The sequence below is a fragment of the Theobroma umbraticum genome, unplaced genomic scaffold (assembly GCF_002168275.2).
Source record: "Theobroma umbraticum cultivar Fairchild unplaced genomic scaffold, ASM216827v3 scaffold_86.0, whole genome shotgun sequence".
In the NCBI taxonomy this organism is placed as follows: Eukaryota; Viridiplantae; Streptophyta; class Magnoliopsida; order Malvales; family Malvaceae; genus Theobroma; species Theobroma umbraticum.
Window position 1 is genome coordinate 1,435 of NW_018397263.1, and position 16,946 is coordinate 18,380.

The window sequence follows — 16,946 nt, forward strand, 5'->3', positions numbered from 1 at the left end:
GGAACCCGGAACCCTTGGAACCCTGAACCCTGAACCTTACAAATCCAAACCTATAATTATAAAATGATGCCTGGATCTAAGCCACTCACTGTAGTATATAGGTTATATTATAAGGTAATGTATTCGGTAATAAACATAAAAGCTTTAGTCCATAGCCCAAAAGGAGAAACCTTATTAATACAGATAGATATGACTAAATCCCATACTGTCATACCTAGAACTATTCAATGGCATGAAATATACCTTCCAAATAGATAAAAAATAGAAGGAGCAACCAACCTTGTTTCTGTACAAAACACTGAAATAAACCATATAGCAGAATACAGAGATGGTTCAATAGAACTTGTCTTTAATAAAACATCAAGAATACCTTCAAGACATTCATTTACAGAACAAAATCTAGCCTTGCTAGGAAATATCAATATTCCAACAGAAGGCCCTTCCACTATAGGTACAGACTTTAGGATAGCTAGAGTCTCTGTATTCTCAATACCTTATGTAAGAACAAATTTACAAAGTATAAATAACTCTTCAAAAATACCTCAACCTATTTACAATAGGTAAGAAAATACTCCTTCAAATTCTCCAAACATGTCTCCAACATATTCCTTCATGACAAACAACACAAACTTGACAACAAATTAGGAACAAGATTCAAAAATATTTGTATTAGAAAAAAATTTTGAAATTAATAATGATTGGTGCAGACAACATTTTTATTCTAACAAAAATAAACAAAAAATAAAAAATTACTTCAAAAAATATGACAAAGAAAAAGATGAAATTTATATATATATATTTATATATAGCCTCATTTCCATAAAAGATTTGGGAATTTGGATGAGTTACGTGATCCGTAAACTTCCCAGGAACTGGAGTTCATACAAGTTTTCCAACATTAAGTTGAACTGGCCATTACTGATGTGATTTTGATTTTTCTGAGTAGGTTGGCACGCATATTTTTGGATAGCATTCATTCCCTTCATTGTAAGCTTAATTTGCAACCCCAGATTGCTGCTGTTGACAGTCATGTTTTTCTCTTATGGAAATGCTGTTGTTAAGTATTTACACATTTCTATACATATACTTCATAGTTTATGTCTTGCATCCTTTTTTTTATTTAGGAGTTTCTCTTTTCTGTTTGCGCTGCATTTGCTCTGACCTACAGTTCACGTACATATCTGCTGATCTGTTAATGCTTATGTTGCTGCTAAGGTGAACATTTGATATATGATGACAATATTATGATAATATAACTTAAAGCTCTCAGACATTAAATGGAGAAATAACTGTGAGAATGTAATAGCTACTAATTTAATGCAACTTAAAGATGCCAAGTTCTTTCTGCAGGTGAATTATATATATAGTACGCTAGCTCAAACGTTTTGCAATTCTTTTCTTTCTTAAATGAAGCTTTTACTTGCTGTTGGCACTAAGTTGCAGCATGTGATCACACAGTTGGCTCACGAGGTCGCTGAAAAGCATGTAGCAATTGAAGGGGTTTAGGGTAGTCCAACCTTCTGATGATCACTTCTGGTTCCGCAGGCCCAAATCGGTCTACTTCTTATTCATATCATCCTACTCCAAAATTCTTTTGAATTGGCATGTTTCTTTTGGATATTGATAATTATGAATAAATATATATATATTACCAAATCTAACTCATTTTATGCTAAATAGTCCATCGTATATATTTAATTAAGACTGTTCCTATATTAATGATTCACAGGTGCAATATCATTTTGACTCTAGCATCATGGGAGAAGTAGGTTACGTTATTCCTAGACTCGTCATAGGGTAAACTCAAGATCAATTCCTATTATCTTTCAAAAAACATTTATAAACAAGGTGTTAATTTTTTATTATTTCTCAAAAGTTCATTCTTAAATAGGGTATCTTTCAGTTTCTCAGCAGTTACAGTACTCTGCCACTCTATGCAATCGTCACAGAGGTTTGTGCAGTTGTGTGATTGTAAGGCCGTTAATTTGAAACTAAGGAAAACAGATACCATGCATAAATATGTGTATTGTAATGATAGATGGGGAGTAGCTTCAAAAAGGCAATAATTGAAGAACATGTTCAAGAGGGCATTGCCGTTTGGGCTCGACGGGCAAAGAGTTAGGCCAAGGGTTGTAGAAAGACTGCCAAGGGTCGTAAACAAGATTCTTTAAAGCTTGAGTTGGCCAAGGCAAAGGAAGAAGACAAGGTGGTAGAAATTGTGTCAGAATCAATTACGGCGTGAAATTTAGCTTCCAGTACATCATCTTTGCTTTTACCGGCCTGCTTGGTTTTCCTTTTGGTCCTTTCTTTTTTTTTTAACTTTTTCCCCTCATCTAAGTGCTAATGCCAAAATTAAGCATCAAATCGATGTTCAACTCTTTAACAAGAGCCTTTTTTTTCATCTTGGCGCATGCGTCTCTCCCATGAATAGTTTTAAAATGGCAAATCAGTACAGGAATCCTGATTGATAATCGAGACCACTCTCACCGTGTTAACCATAGCCAAATACAATGCAAAATTGCCATACTATTCTATTCTATTCTTCTCTCTTGCTTTCCCCTTTCCCCTCTCCAAGGACTTGTACACACAATTCTTCTTCTTCTTCTTCTCCTCTCTCTCTCTCTGTCTCCCTCTCTCAAGGATTTGCTCACATAAGTTTTCTTGTCATATCTTGCTTGGAATCATGGCATTTTGCTTTTGATTTCAACAAGTTTTTGAAAAAAAGAAGACACATGCATACGGATCTATATTCACACACTGAGCTCCAACAAAACATTTATATATCATCATATTATTAAATATAGCGTAATGAGTAACATGAATAGAAAACTAATATAAGTAAAACGTTCATCCCCACTTCTGATAGATAAATCCCACCATCAACATTGAGCATTCTAAGAAACTTAAACAACCACAAGCATTAGCAAATAAAATGGGGTTTAGGGTTATTATTCTTCTGCAGCACTGGCAGCGCTCAAATCCACACTGAGGTCAAGAACCTGCTCAAAATGAGTCCATTTTTTCTTAGCATTAGTGTACATAAATAAAAAATTGCCAGATAAGCGAGCTCTTTAATACTTTCTAGTAAAAAACAATTTTCTGAAAATATATTACACAACTCAACGCTCAACTTTGACTCATTTTGCTAAAATCTCTTCCTTCTTTCAATTTGAGCAATTTGGCGGTCAAACATTTGATTACTAACACTAATGCCAAGTTAGATTTCAGTTAAATGAGCCCCAGTTCAGGGATGATTTATGTATTTTTCTTGTTTCCCAAGTGGCTGGAGCAACTTCCTAAGGAACTCACAGGTTTCAGAACTCAGCTAAATATCATGTTTTACTTAATTTCTTTTCTACTTATTTCTTCTCCTTTTGACTTGAAAAATATTTACAAAACATCCAAGATGCCTAGCTACAGCAAGACTATAAATGATTAAACCATCTAGCAACCAATCTTAATTGAAAATTTATTACGAAGAAGTCCAGAAATTTTATTTTAAAAAAAAGTCTCAAAAGTCTAGAAACTATTATCAATTTTGATAATTGAAAATTTAGATGGGAATGTAGATGAACTGATCACAGAGAGGAACCAAAGATATCTACAAAAATCTCAAAGCTTACCTTTCCAGTTATCATGGTATACATGTTAAGTACATCCATGACAGTTGATTCAAAGTGTGTTGTAGCGTCATAACTCTGTCAAACATAACAAGATGACAATGACCATGGAGTCACAATTATTCTGAGCAAAAAGGCAGCAGATAGATCACTGCAACTACAGAAACTAAATATTATTACCGTTGATATAAAACAATTGTCCAAAGAAGGCTCATTCACTGGTTCATATCTGTCATAGATATCAAAGAATATCTCATCAACAGGACCTAGAAGGTCAATTCCAGGCTTTAGTTCAGTCCCAGGGTGATCTGTCTCAGCCTCTGTTGAAACAAATGCAATGAATTTGCCCTTTGGAGCAACATTGTGAGAATATGAACAACAGAAGACATACCTGCTCAGACACAAAATAATCCTAAAATTAAGATCAAAAACAGAAAAAGCAAGAAAGAGTAGCAAAACACTGAGGAGTTTTCTGTTTAATTTCTCCTGGTTTGTCCTTTAAGTTGCCTCAGTTTAAGTACACAAATATAAGCCTTCCATCTGTTAAAGGTTTAGTTTAGGAGGGTGCAGGTCAATCGGTCGGAAGGGGCCTATGGCAGAATTAAAATAAAGCATGCAATTTCACAATGTTCTCTTTAGCAGTTCCAAAAACCTGCAGAAGCGACTCTGTCCCAAAATCAAGGATACCAAGACAGTAAAGAGCACAGGTATGGTTCTTTTCAATCAATAGCAAAATTCATGGACATTCCCATCACTGAGAGTCACCCATATTTTACTTCATCAAAACTTCCTTTGAAGTAAAAAACAATAATAAAAAAAATAAAAAAGTACAGTGAGAACATACATGTCTGATCTGCGACCCAACTGCTTTTGTGGTAGGATAATCTGAACTGAATGAGAATCATTGGTGTTAGGGATTGGGTGACTCATAATAGCAATTGCCCTTGCAACCCTACCAATCTTCCTAATCTGTTTGAGTAGACACAAGTAAATGAGAATCACGAAATAATCAGATTCAATCTTCAGATTCACTAGTTGAAAATGAGCCACTGTGGAATTAGATTCCACAATCTTTCCCCTAAATTTATAGCATCTCTTAGGTTCCATTTGTTTCAAAATAAGAATATTGAGAAAGCCAGAAATTTTTCTTGTTAAAATTATTCTTCTAAAACAGTGATTGCCAAGCCAATTTCATTTGTTTGGCCCAAGTTTTAAATGCATGGAAATCTCATCCCTCTTATCAAAAAAGGATACCAAGGATCAGCCACAACAAAGAAGAGATTCAGCAGGAAAATGAAATGTTCTAATGCAGGCAAGTGAACCTGTAGGGAAAGAAAAAAGGTTCTTTCTTCCACATACTTTAAAATGACTGAAGGTTAAGAATTCCATAAGATCACGAGTTATAGTGCTTCCCATTTTCTTTTTGAAAAATATATAGTGCTTCCCATTTTCTTTTTGAAAAATATATAGTGCTTCCCATTGATGGAAATGCTAAGTAAAGGAAAAAAATAGTACAATGTTACCTTGTTCGGTAAGTAGGAAGGATCACAAACAACTTTCTTACACTTGGCAGTTTCACCTTCAGATGTGACACCGCTAACTTTGCCTTCATCATCAAACTCCACCTGGATATACAGCATGATGCAAATATAAGGTAAAGTATCTCATTCCAGTCACAGAAATATCATCAAAACTTGGACCAGCAACAACGTAAAGGAAGAGAGATTAGAAATCAAGCAAACACCACTACATACCTTACACTCAGGTTTATTCAACATATATGTTCCACCATATACAGCACTAAGCCGTGCAAAAGCCTGAGTTATTCCAAAGGAGAAACATAACAAGTTTACCAAACTTTACTACATCAGCAATAGAAACAAACTTGTGAGAGAGAGAAAAGAGAACCTGGGGCAGCTCGCCCAATCCATAAAGTGGATAAATGTATGGAGATCCACCTTGAAAACGTGCAATAGACTCCGCATAGAGCTATCAAATAACAAAGAGAGAAAGAATTTAGGCCATCGATAATAATGCTGAACTTTCAAACACATACATCACAAACCAAAAGCATCAGTGACCTTCATCCTCTTCACAGTATCCAATGCAGGTTCATCCAGGTAACGATCATCTCTGTGAAGCGCCAACGCATGACCAATGAAGTCCACAGTGTTATCATCAAGACCATATTTCCTGCCATAAAAAGTGAACTTTATAATATGCAAAATGGCCTAGGATGCTCTAATATCTAAAAGTCTATTGCCTATCAGATAGGGGCAGTAGTATTTCATTGAAGAGATGCAGGTCCAGAAGAAGAAGGGGAGAGGAAGAAAAAATAACAAATGGACTATCTTTACTCCAAACCAAAAGTATGCACAATCAAAAGGACAAAAGTTCCTGGAAACATTTTAGTATTTGTGTGTACCATACCCAAACACGTGCTCTGAAGAAAGAAGCACGATAAAGGGAAACAGGAAGGCCTTACCCAATTAGCTCCCTAGTTGTCACCCTTGTCAAGTCCATTCCCTCATGAGTTTTAGGATCCTTTTCATCATAATCTTGAACATATATAAAGAACTTCCGCGCACGGCGCTTTTCAAATATTCCCATAAGTGGAGATTTGAGTGCCTCCATGTCAGTTGCGGGCACCTTATGAACCTATTACAAAGGGTAGAAACCAAAAATATAGGGTAAAGCACAAAAAAAAAATTGAATCCCAAGCAGAGGGAACTTGAAATGTGCAAAGACAATATTCTACCTTTCCTTTACTAAAAACATAGCTGCCATCAACAGCTTTGAAGTACAGATACTTTGTAACATCTGTATGAATGAGGACACGCACAAGAGTGCCATTTGCCATCATAAACTAGTCCAACAAATAAGAGAAATGTTATTATATTGGATACAAGAGAATAAAAGCTGCAAAAAGTGCAAGAACATAAAATGGTAAAATCACCTTAGGGATCATGTCCACATTATAATCTCTACTAGAGCCCAAATGAGCTGGAGGCTTATCATTTCCCCTGAACTTCTTCCAAAGCTACCAAAAAATAATTTAAAGAAGTAAATTAATAAGTACTTAACGGAAAACAAATCATCAGATTGGCTAAAAGTTTGGGCTTTGTAGAAAATGGAACCTGAATGAGGTTGAGTGATGTAGACTCTCCTCCATAGTAGTCATTCCTATCCATGTGCAGAACCTATATGCAAGACGAATAAAACCAAATGAAAACAATAAAACAATGCAATAATATAGTAAATTTTCTTAGTATGTTGTGTGAAAGTTCGAAACAATCGACTTTTTCTATCTTGCAATCAACTTCATGCAAGAAACAAGTTCTATTTCCTCTCACAAAAAGAGCAAAACCAAGCTTATCATAACTTAGCACAACCATTTTCAGAATTCTAAGGTTTAAAAGCTGGGTATGGTTAGTCATGCACGCAATTGGGGAGGGTAAGATGATCATGAGATTTTACTCCCATTATGAAAATCAAGCAATTGATTACTGAAGCAACTGTCATGATCATCTTTTGAAATATGAGTTCCCATTTATCCATTATGCAACCGGGGATCTCAACAACCAATTCTTCACATTAGGCTGGGACATGTTAATAGTTGACATCCCGTGATTAAAATCATATCTCTTTACTTCAGTATAATTACATCATTGCAGCTACTTTTTACAAGAGGATTGAAAATTTTAGGCGACAAAGATCCTATTTGCTGGCAATATCAGGAGAATTTTGAAGAGTTACTGAAACACGATAAAGTGAGAAGTAACTCTGTAGGAAAAGGATGAGACAAATATAAAGATAGCCCTGGTCTTTGCCTTAATCAAAGCCACCGCAGATCCATCAGATTCTAAACAAATCTAACATGCACCCATTTGGATCCAGGAGAAGACCCATCAAGATCTAGAATCAGAAATCAAAATTTTCGTTTTTTAAGAAAAGAAATAAAATCAATAACAGACGATTGAAAATATTTAGTTGCAAAGTAAAGAAGCAGAAAAAGAAGACCTTGAGTCCGTCAACAGAAAGAAGACCGCTGAGGATGCATTCCTTGAGACCAGTTCCCAGCACTATGACATCATACTCTTCGTCCATGGCCTTTGGCTGCGGTTCCAAATGATCAGCAAAGACAGCGAGGAGTTTGTGTTTATCGGGTTTGATAAGTCAATTTAGACTATTAAACCTCTATTAAAGTAGTAGCAGAGCAGTTGCTTGTAAGTTTGATGAGGGAAGAGAAGGAATATGCTTTTCTTCTTTAAGGAGAAACCCTATGGAATGGAACAATGGATGGTCGATTGGGGATGAGAAATGGGCATTCTTAATTTCTTATTGTTATTTATGTAATGTTAAGACTAATGTACGGATCCCATTCCCCTCTCCGTCGAATCCTTTTCACATGGACGCTTCTGGGTTCTTGCCCATTTTCATTGGGCTGCTTGGCCCGTTCGTCTTTTTTCTCTTTTTTTTTTTTCTTAATTGCTATTCTCGCTAGCGACTTCAATTCATCACAAGTCAAATGGAGTGCCTTGCTTTTAGATCCCTGTCTCGCACGCACCACAAAAAATAGTCCTTCCAAATTAACTGGCCATTCATTCATATAAGTAAATTTATGCCCCTACAAAAGCTTGGAATGCATATATATAATTGTATATGAAAATAGAAATTAAGTATGAATGTTTGTTTATCTATCTATAATTTATAATCTATATCTTTAGTTTGGTTGGTTGATTGATTGAGACAGAAAGATCATCATAATGAATGTGAAGAATCGCTTTCACATGCTCTCCAAATTTCTGTTAAGTTTTTCTTTTCTTTTTTTAAGAATTATTCATTGACAATCAACCTCTCTTGCCTGTACCCTCCATGAATGGAAGTGTCAATCCCTTGGAAGTTTTCTCATCTACCATTAGTGGTTTCGAAAGATAAGGCAAGTTCACATTTTCATCCTCGAGTACTTCCGCTCTATCCAGTGGAACTGAAGACAATGATAAAAGGATCAATCTCATCATCTTGCATTCTTGTTCTTGGTTCTTCTTGCAACTTCAACTTCAACCCAAATAATAGGAATTGAAAAATGAAGAAGAGATAATGTTACAAATATAAGTAAAATGAGTTGTATCGAGAGACGCAAAAAGGAAGACCATGGTAGACTTTAAATATTGAGTGTTAAGATAGATAAACTACGGAAAATAGAGAATTAAAAAAAAAAAAGGAGTGCGTTACGGGTAGAAGATGGTAGAGAGGGAGAGATAGGATTGTGGAGAGTACTTAATGGAGAGAGCTTGTTAAAAGTCCCCAAATAAATTGCCGAACCCAATATACGTATATAAGCTAGAAGTTGTAATGAATGCAATCAATGAGAGGATGTCAGCTCATAGACATTAAAGTTGTTTTAGGTAAATGTTAAGGTTATTGGGGGATTTTGTGATAGCGCATCACCATTTTAGTTCATAAAAAGAGAAGGGGAAGCACACATGTAATTCATAAAAAGTTCAAAAGAAAAACCTTTCAAGTATCTCAATATTTAAGCATTTTAAAAATTCTTAAGAATGGAATTAATTTATGAATTATGTCATTGTTCTAAAAATATTCACACTATTTCATCCAATAATATAATCTTATCATTTATTCTGAATTATTTTCACCATTTCATATGATAGTGTAACTCTTTTTAGAATATTGAGAAGATGATAGAAAAATAGCCAACATTAAAAGATATTTATTCAAGAATATAAGTGTCCAATCTCTTCTCATACTTAGAAAATAATAATATTGTCAAAATAAATGTAATAACCAAGTGCCACTAATAAAAAGTAGGAGCTTGCCATTCTCCAATCCAAGCTGATGGACTGGGATATTAAAATCATCATAATTGCCAAAAATTCATAAAAACTTTCATGGATTAAAATCATCAACCAACTTTTATACACTAGGGTATGTCTTGGCATATCTAATAAACTACTTTAGAATGATGTGTCAGCCAATGCATAAATTCAGATAATATAAACATTTTTGGCAATTGATTATTACTATAATAATAAGCTTTAAATATACGTACGTAATTACTGTAATTCGGTAATCTCAAATGCGAATTATCATCCGATTCCTGAAAAAATTTTTCCTGACAAAATGGTAAGGAAGAGGAAATTAAGGGGAATATGTTATTATATGTGCAATGATTGTAGAGGATGTGTTCGCATTGGTTGGGTCCCACTCAAAATCACAACCTCCTCATTCTCCCTTCTCCTTTTTATTTCTTGTGCTCGTCTGGACCGCTGACGCTCGCTTTCATGCACCACTCTTCCTTTTAAAAAAAAAAAAACTTAAAAGTAGTAAAATATTACAGTAAAAAAGAATTATCAAAGGATATACATACATAAAAAATTCATAATTTTAAAAAACAATCTTTTTTCGACTATAATTACATACTTTTATTTTATCTAGAAATGTTTAAAAGAATTATAATATAAATAAATAAAGATGTTGCTTTTTTAAAAGTAAAGTAATTAGCTAATTAGTAGTAAGATTAAAAGGCAAAAGGATAGCTAAAAAAAAAGGGAAAATATAAAAAAGGAAAATGGAAGAAAACAAGAGGCAGCAATTTCTTTTTGGTATCTAAGAAGGAACTCTCTCTGAAAACCATACAACAGCGGCAGAGGGGTTTTGTCTGTCTCTCCTTCTCTCTCTCCCCATCTCTCATTCAATCTTCATTCCATTATTCAGGTTTCCTACCATCACTTCTCACCATTTTTATTGCATTTATTTCTACTTTTTTTTTACTTCCCAAACTCACCCCTTTTGTCTGGTTAAATGCTTCTATCTGACTCCTTTTCATCATCATTCTTCCTCTTCTTCTCATCACAATTATCAGAGTCTATTGATCGAACTGGATTTTCTTTTTTGTTTTAGGGTTGGCCCTTGCCCTGGATCCTCCATATTTGGGTGGGATAGTTTCCAGACGAACAAGGTCTTTTAGGGTTTTCTACGGATGGAACCGAGTCGTATACCCATTTCATGCATTTAATGGGCATCTGCGCTAGATTTGCTCTTCCCTATCGTCTTTTCTTCGTTTAATGGTTTTCGGCTTCTTTCTTTTGCTATCAAATCAATTAGATCGTTTTGGGAAGAGTTACTATTGCTTTGGGCATTCTCTCCTTTTTATGCCTTATGGATTTCTTTTATTATTATTTTATTTTTGGGAATTAAGGTTTAATCTTTGAATTTTGCTGGTATTCGAATTTGCTCTTGCCACCGGGTTAAGTGATTGGATCTTTATTATTAGGCATACCAAACTTTTCGGATTTCAGTTTATCTTGTTGCAAGGGGCATGCATCTGGGTTTTTGAGGACACATTTTCTCTTCAACTTTCTCTGACAGTTTGTTGCCTTTTGAGGATGTATCGTATTTTTGTTTTGGAGGATTGAGACTTAAGGGTTCGCTTCAATTGTGACTCTTTTTTTGGTTGCCAAGATTGGCGGAACTGTATAGTGGAGATAATGGAAAAAGGGATTGAATTTGTTGTGGGGAGTGATAACATGCACTTAGAGGAGCCTTGGTTCACTGGAATGGATACTGAGGAGACTGAAATGGGACAACCAAACAGTGAAGTTCAAGGCTTTGCATTGGAAAAAGGTGAGGGAAGCAGTGTGGTATTCTCAAGAGAGGCACCCCTTGTAAATAAAGAGTCAACGACGTCTGGTAGTTGTAGTTGTAGTCTGAAGAAACTCAAATCTAGGGTGGCTGCAAAAGAGTCTGAGCTCTGCCAGAAGGAGAAATCTGGGCATGACAAGAAACTCAGCAGACAAGACAGGATTGAGTTGGGCCAATTATTTCAGGGGGCTGTGAGTTCCCATGATTGGGAACTTGCTGAGAGTTTAATCTTGTTGGCAGATCCACAGACTCTAAATGATGCATTGTGTGTCACACTGGATGCTATCTGGTTTTTGAGCACCCAGCAGGAGCTTTATGGGATAACGGGGTTGATCAAGAAGATCATTGCTAATGGTGCTTATGACTTTACCAGAGCTGCTCTCCGGACTTCATTTCTTGCTTCTTGTGTCTCTGCTTGCCAAAGTCGCACGATGAGCCTTGCTGACACTGTAACTGTGATGGCCCAAAGGTAATCGAGCTGATTCTTTTCACTAGTAGATCGATAATAGATGCTTCTTTGAAAAATTCTTGAAAAGTCATTGTCGTTGACTCGAGGTTTGTCATGCATTTCTATGAAATCTTTCTTAGGCAAACACAAGTCTCATTTCTATTTGTTGGCAACCATGAATTGCTGTTCTATGCTATTTTACTAATATGGACCACATGTACCAATTTGCAACTTTGGATTTCAATTTGACTTGCTGTCATTTATATGTTTATGTATTAGAAGCAAAATTTTTCCTTGTTAAGTCTTTACTTTGTTGGATATGTTTGACATGGTGCTTGTAATAAATTAATTTTCATATATTTTAAATATTGGAATAGTCATTGCTAAGGCATTAGTTATATTAGTGGTTGCATGCATATGCATTGCAAATGCTTTTGAGACTATGTTAGTTGCATTGTTTAGTTACCTCTAATGATCCGGGAGCTGAAATCTTTTGTTTGATTAAACTCATTGCACTATGTTCTACATATTAGAGAATGTTTTAGTTTTTGAGAATTGCATCAAAAGCTATTTCCTTTTTCTATTTACCTGGTTGAATGAACCTTCAAACTATATTTTCTCTCTAAAGGAAATCTTTGAACTCAGCTAACAAAAATGGTGTAGAATTAGTCATTTGAATTTGGAGTGTGTGAGAGAGAGGGCTTACTTAAGGTAGGTCTAAGGAAAGACGCACTTCTTGTACATTATCTGTCTTATGTCATTGTTTTCACATTTGCCAAAAAAAAAAAAGTAAAAAGGAATTGAAATGAACTACAAAAAAGTTATTGCTTCAATACTTTCATCATGCCAGTTAACACTCTTTCTGAGTGTCCTTTTGTGTGCAAACAAACTTGTATCTAGATATTTATAGAACCATTGTTGCATATTTTTATCAGCTCTGTGATTGGTAAAGAAATGTATTTCATTTTGTAACTGTGAGAAAGAAACAACTTCATCTGTATAAACTGCATGTGACAAAATGGAGTTTACAATTGCCTTTTCCTAAGAATTGTAGAAGGAGACATGATATATTTGGTTATTCATGGTGTATGTGCCAATTTTCCGTTTTCCTTGTGATCAGGTTGCATGAGCGCCTCCAAGAGTGCCATGGGGATGAGGTCTTGAAGGCAGAAGCTGGTGCCAAGGTACAAAAGTTCACTGAATGGGCTTTGAAATGTATAGGGTCCCATTCCCGTTGCCAAGGGAACAATGATAGAGTGAATCATTGCTCGGCTGTTGAAATTCAACTCCAGTTAACTGCATTCAAGACATTCCTAGATCTTGCTGGTAACCAACTTACGGGGAAGGATTTTACGGAGGCATTTGATGCAGCTTGCTTTCCTCTTACTCTCTTCTCTAGCTCATTTGATGCTGGTTGGGCATCTGGGATATCAGCTACTGTGATCCAAGGATTGTTGGATATGTTGGTGGAGGGTGGTGCAGACAATGTTAACCAGTGTTTCCTTGAGGCCTCTCGGTTTGGTAGTACAGAACTTGTTCGCATTTTATTGCAAGTGAGTATTCGTTTTTTAGGATGGGATTTGAATTTTTATCTGGCTGATTTTGTGCATGTTCTTCAAGGATTTTCCAAGGTCCAAGGTTTTATTAATTGTTAATGGGAGTAGTGTATAACTTTTTGGCTATGTCAAAAAGTGGACTATAAATTGGCTTGTCTTGTCCATAATGTTTTGATAATGTGCTCCCTTGTTTAATAATGTGATATTGTTAAGGGTAATTAGCTCAATCAGGTGGGTTTGCACCACCTACATGCTTTCCCTGTATGTGTTTTTTTCTAATGAGCCAAAATCTTCTTGTTGTGTTGCCTTAAGCAGTATAGGGAATGAAATATTAGACATGCAAAGATTTCCCTCTTTATAGTATTAGCAAAGAATTACAAGGATGTAGAGTTCAAGTGATGCATGCATGCATGTGTGAGTATTGGGAAAAGCCAAGTAATAGTATTAGCGAAGAATTACAAGGATGTAGAGTTCAAGTGATGCATGCATGCATGTGTGAGTAATGGGAAAAGCCAAGTAATCATTTTACAACATGCAGTGAAAATTTAAACCTTTTCCAATTAGCAAGATCATTTTTTATTGTTTAATAAGATTACATTAATTAATAGGGTTTAGGGTTAATTCTACCTTTGTGCTTTTGATGTCGAAATCACAAGGCCATACTACATTAGGTATTGAAAGTTGTCTTGCCACCAAGTTTGGTTTGTAGCAAACCTCAAGCTGCCCAAGTGTTCAGTCTCTCCAATGGTATTCCACATAGATGCAAAGTTGAATAATTCCAAGGGAGAATGGGTTTGCCTGAAGTTGCCAGGCTTAGTATGGCTTGATGTCGAAATCAGAAGGCCACTCTATATTAGGTATTAAGGGGTTTGCTTAACCAAGAGATTTCCTTGAATTAAGATATGTCTGGAAATAATTAGATTTCCAAATCTTCATTCTACCTTGACCAAGAGATTTCCTTGAATTAAGATCTGTCAAGAAATAACGAGATATCTCCGTTAAAATCACCTAGGGTGATGCATCCTTTAATAGGGAACTCTATGCGTTAAATATGTGGCTAGGGCTAGAAGGTTACTATAATAACATCAGGTGCTCAATTAGACAAGATATATAGAGAAAAAGTTTAACTGAAAAGAGTCTTTTTTATTTTGGGAGAGGGGCAAAAGGCTCCGTTCAATTGAACCTGTTTTGTTTTATGAAATTAGGGTGAAATGAGTAGTGTTATTGTGAATGTGCTGTACAGGGAGCATTATGTTAGGAAATTTAAGAATTGGCTTTTGAATTGAATTCCATTGTATGCTGCATGACTGATTAATTCTCAAAAATATAGATTTTTAGCTTCTTTTGAACAAAATTTCACGCTACACGCTTGTGTTCAAGAAATTATTCGGGGTGTCTGCATTGAAACTAATTTCAATTTGGAGATATCAGGGTAAAGAAAGGTATGTATAGAGAGAAGTAGTTTAAATGCCTTACATAAGCAGAACTTTTACAGAGTTATATAGACTTTGAACTAGTTGTGTTCAAGCATTCCATTTTATTCATATACTGTGTAGGTTTGCTATTTCTCTCTTAAATACGGTTAGGCAACCCTGACCATTTTAGATTGGAAAAACATATAAGTGAATTGGATGCTTCTGTTGGAAAATGTACTGGCTTGTATTTGTTTGGACATAAGGATGCCTTAAAGATTCCATGGGAACCCAAATTAGGAAACCCAAGCAAGAATCATGCCTACATAAGATCTATACTCTTTGTTGTTAACCATTGAAGTCAGGTGTGCTTTCACTTCTCTTGCGATAAGAGAAGGGTTTTTTTTTTAATAATTATAATTTTATATGAGAAAGAGTTTTACTGTTGCTTGCACTGTCTACTGACATTTGCTCAATTATCTTTGTTTGGTCTTGTGGCATTTGTCTGCTCTAGATTGCCCAACGGAACAGCTTGGATGTTGATGTGGATCTCGCCTTGGGTTTTGCCTCACATTACTGCAAGATTGGGACAATGGAGTGTCTAGTGGAAGAGGGTAATGCCATGGCGTTCTTGGGTCCTTTAATGAGGGCAGCTGAAAGAGGCTGTATGCAGGTTGTCCAGTGGTTTGTTAAAAGGGGTTGTCGAGACATGGAACTGTGTCTGGCCCTCACTGCTGCAACTTCAAGCAGCCAAGTTGATGTGGCTGCATATCTCCTCCCTCATGTTCCTCAACATGTCCTCAAAGCCCTCAGCATCGAGATTCTCAAGGCTGCAGGCGAACGAAGTGGGGGATCTCTGGATGGTGTGGCATTTCTCCTCCACTCTGACTTCTTAGGTGATGCTGCTGCTACTTATGCTGTTGCAGACAGCATTGCAAGGTCTGATGATGAGGCTGTTGCTCCTGAGCTGAAGGCATTTCTTCAAGAGCACTGGTCAGAGGCAGCTTTCTTGGATGGACTAAAGCAAGGCCAAGAACAGTACGTGAACCTAATGAGGATTTTGAAGAGGGGGGAATCTCCAATTTGCTTAAGGGATCTCCCAGCTCCTTTGAGGGTGGCAATTACATACCTGCCTCTCTACAGGGAGTGTATTGAGGTGGGTGGTCGTCTGTTATCGCAAAGGCTGAGGGGGCAGCTTGTTGAAGCTGTTCGGATGCTTGGAGGTGGGGCACTAGAAGAGGTAAGCCAAGGCAGAGAGCTTTTAGCTATTCTGGAGCATCACCTTCCTCCATTTTTGGTTCGTGCACCTAGTGTTGGTTAGCAAAGTTTTTATCTGCTGGATCTTTTGGATTTTCGCATCCCTTTTACCTCTATATCCCATGTGTCATAGGTAATAATATAATTTAGCTGTGGGTAGGTGACAAAGCTTCAAGGTTTGTCAAATTTCCTTCCATCATGTGGTTTGGTATAATATGTCTCTCTGAGCTTCTTCTATGGCACATATCTTAATCTAGTGGATGTGTATGTTCATGTATGATGTAAGACAGAGAGCAGCTATTTTCACAGAAGGGTTGATATATGATGGGAATGTATATTACTAAATAATCTGTTCTCTACTGATCCTTGTTGAGTGCATATGTTGGCTAATAATGATGCCTTTGTTTCTAGACATCTGAACCTATAATGGCTGGTTGGTGATGGTATGCATGACCATTTTGCAATTCCCTACCATAATCCATAACCAACTGCTTTTAGGAAATGCGGCCTGTAATCAATAGTGATGATGCTTGGTCACCGTTAAAACAATATCATGGCGGTCATATTCATGTTCGACATTTTGGGGTGTCTATGAAAGATGTCCTCATTCAATCAATATTTTTGCTTTGTCCAAAACAAATTTTCATTTTATTTTAAAATACAATTCGATCAAATAGGCTCGCAAGCAATAAATATTATGTACTGCAGATTGCAAAAATCTCAAACAGTCGGGCAATGAATCCCGAGACATATTTAGACCTTTAATAGGCGGATTCCTCCCCCAATACAAGGTAAAATAACAAAATACACAGCAAGCTACGAACATGTTCAAACTGAATCCTAACAGCTCATTAGGTGACATGTTCGAGCTTAACCTCATGGTGTCTAATGAAACTAGGCTAATTCTCAGCTTCTAATAAAGAAAATTCTTACTATGAACAAGCAGCAAACTCCATAAGAATCCTGATTGCAGCCAAGGGAAACGAAACAA

The 16,946-nt window shown here is 36.1% G+C and overlaps 3 protein-coding genes across 4 annotated transcripts in view; 2 read left to right on the forward strand and 1 right to left on the reverse strand.

Moving 5' to 3' along the window:
• The window catches only part of MLO15 (Seven transmembrane MLO family protein), a 3,502-nt gene extending 1,380 nt beyond the window's left edge, over positions 1–2,122 (forward strand). The window contains 7 exon segments of the mRNA XM_021433398.1: positions 947–987; positions 1,414–1,497; positions 1,499–1,547; positions 1,550–1,619; positions 1,726–1,789; positions 1,877–1,951; positions 2,039–2,122. Of these exon segments, the coding sequence (XP_021289073.1) occupies positions 947–987; positions 1,414–1,497; positions 1,499–1,547; positions 1,550–1,619; positions 1,726–1,789; positions 1,877–1,951; positions 2,039–2,122 (467 nt within the window).
• Positions 2,123–2,763: 641 nt separating this feature from the next.
• On the reverse strand, positions 2,764–7,958 carry GDI1 (guanosine nucleotide diphosphate dissociation inhibitor 1). Its single transcript, XM_021433998.2, has 13 exons — positions 7,641–7,958; positions 6,758–6,820; positions 6,577–6,660; positions 6,379–6,486; positions 6,106–6,278; positions 5,702–5,813; positions 5,529–5,609; positions 5,375–5,437; positions 5,144–5,245; positions 4,465–4,589; positions 3,801–4,011; positions 3,624–3,698; positions 2,764–2,999 (listed from the first exon to the last, which is right to left on the reverse strand). Exons 1-13 carry the CDS (start codon positions 7,725–7,727, stop codon positions 2,949–2,951), a joined length of 1,335 nt encoding a protein of 444 aa, XP_021289673.1. The 5' UTR covers positions 7,728–7,958; the 3' UTR covers positions 2,764–2,948.
• Positions 7,959–10,197: 2,239 nt separating this feature from the next.
• On the forward strand, positions 10,198–16,365 carry LOC110420289 (Ankyrin repeat family protein). Of its 2 annotated transcripts, XM_021433551.2 has the most exons (4): positions 10,198–10,355; positions 10,542–11,751; positions 12,851–13,283; positions 15,213–16,365. In XM_021433551.2, exons 2-4 carry the CDS (start codon positions 11,129–11,131, stop codon positions 16,017–16,019), a joined length of 1,863 nt encoding a protein of 620 aa, XP_021289226.1. In that variant the 5' UTR covers positions 10,198–10,355; positions 10,542–11,128; the 3' UTR covers positions 16,020–16,365. The 2 variants fall into 2 exon arrangements, with proteins under 2 accessions (XP_021289226.1, XP_021289225.1); XM_021433550.2 differs by having other exon boundaries at positions 10,225–11,751.
• Positions 16,366–16,946: the final 581 nt, after the last annotated feature.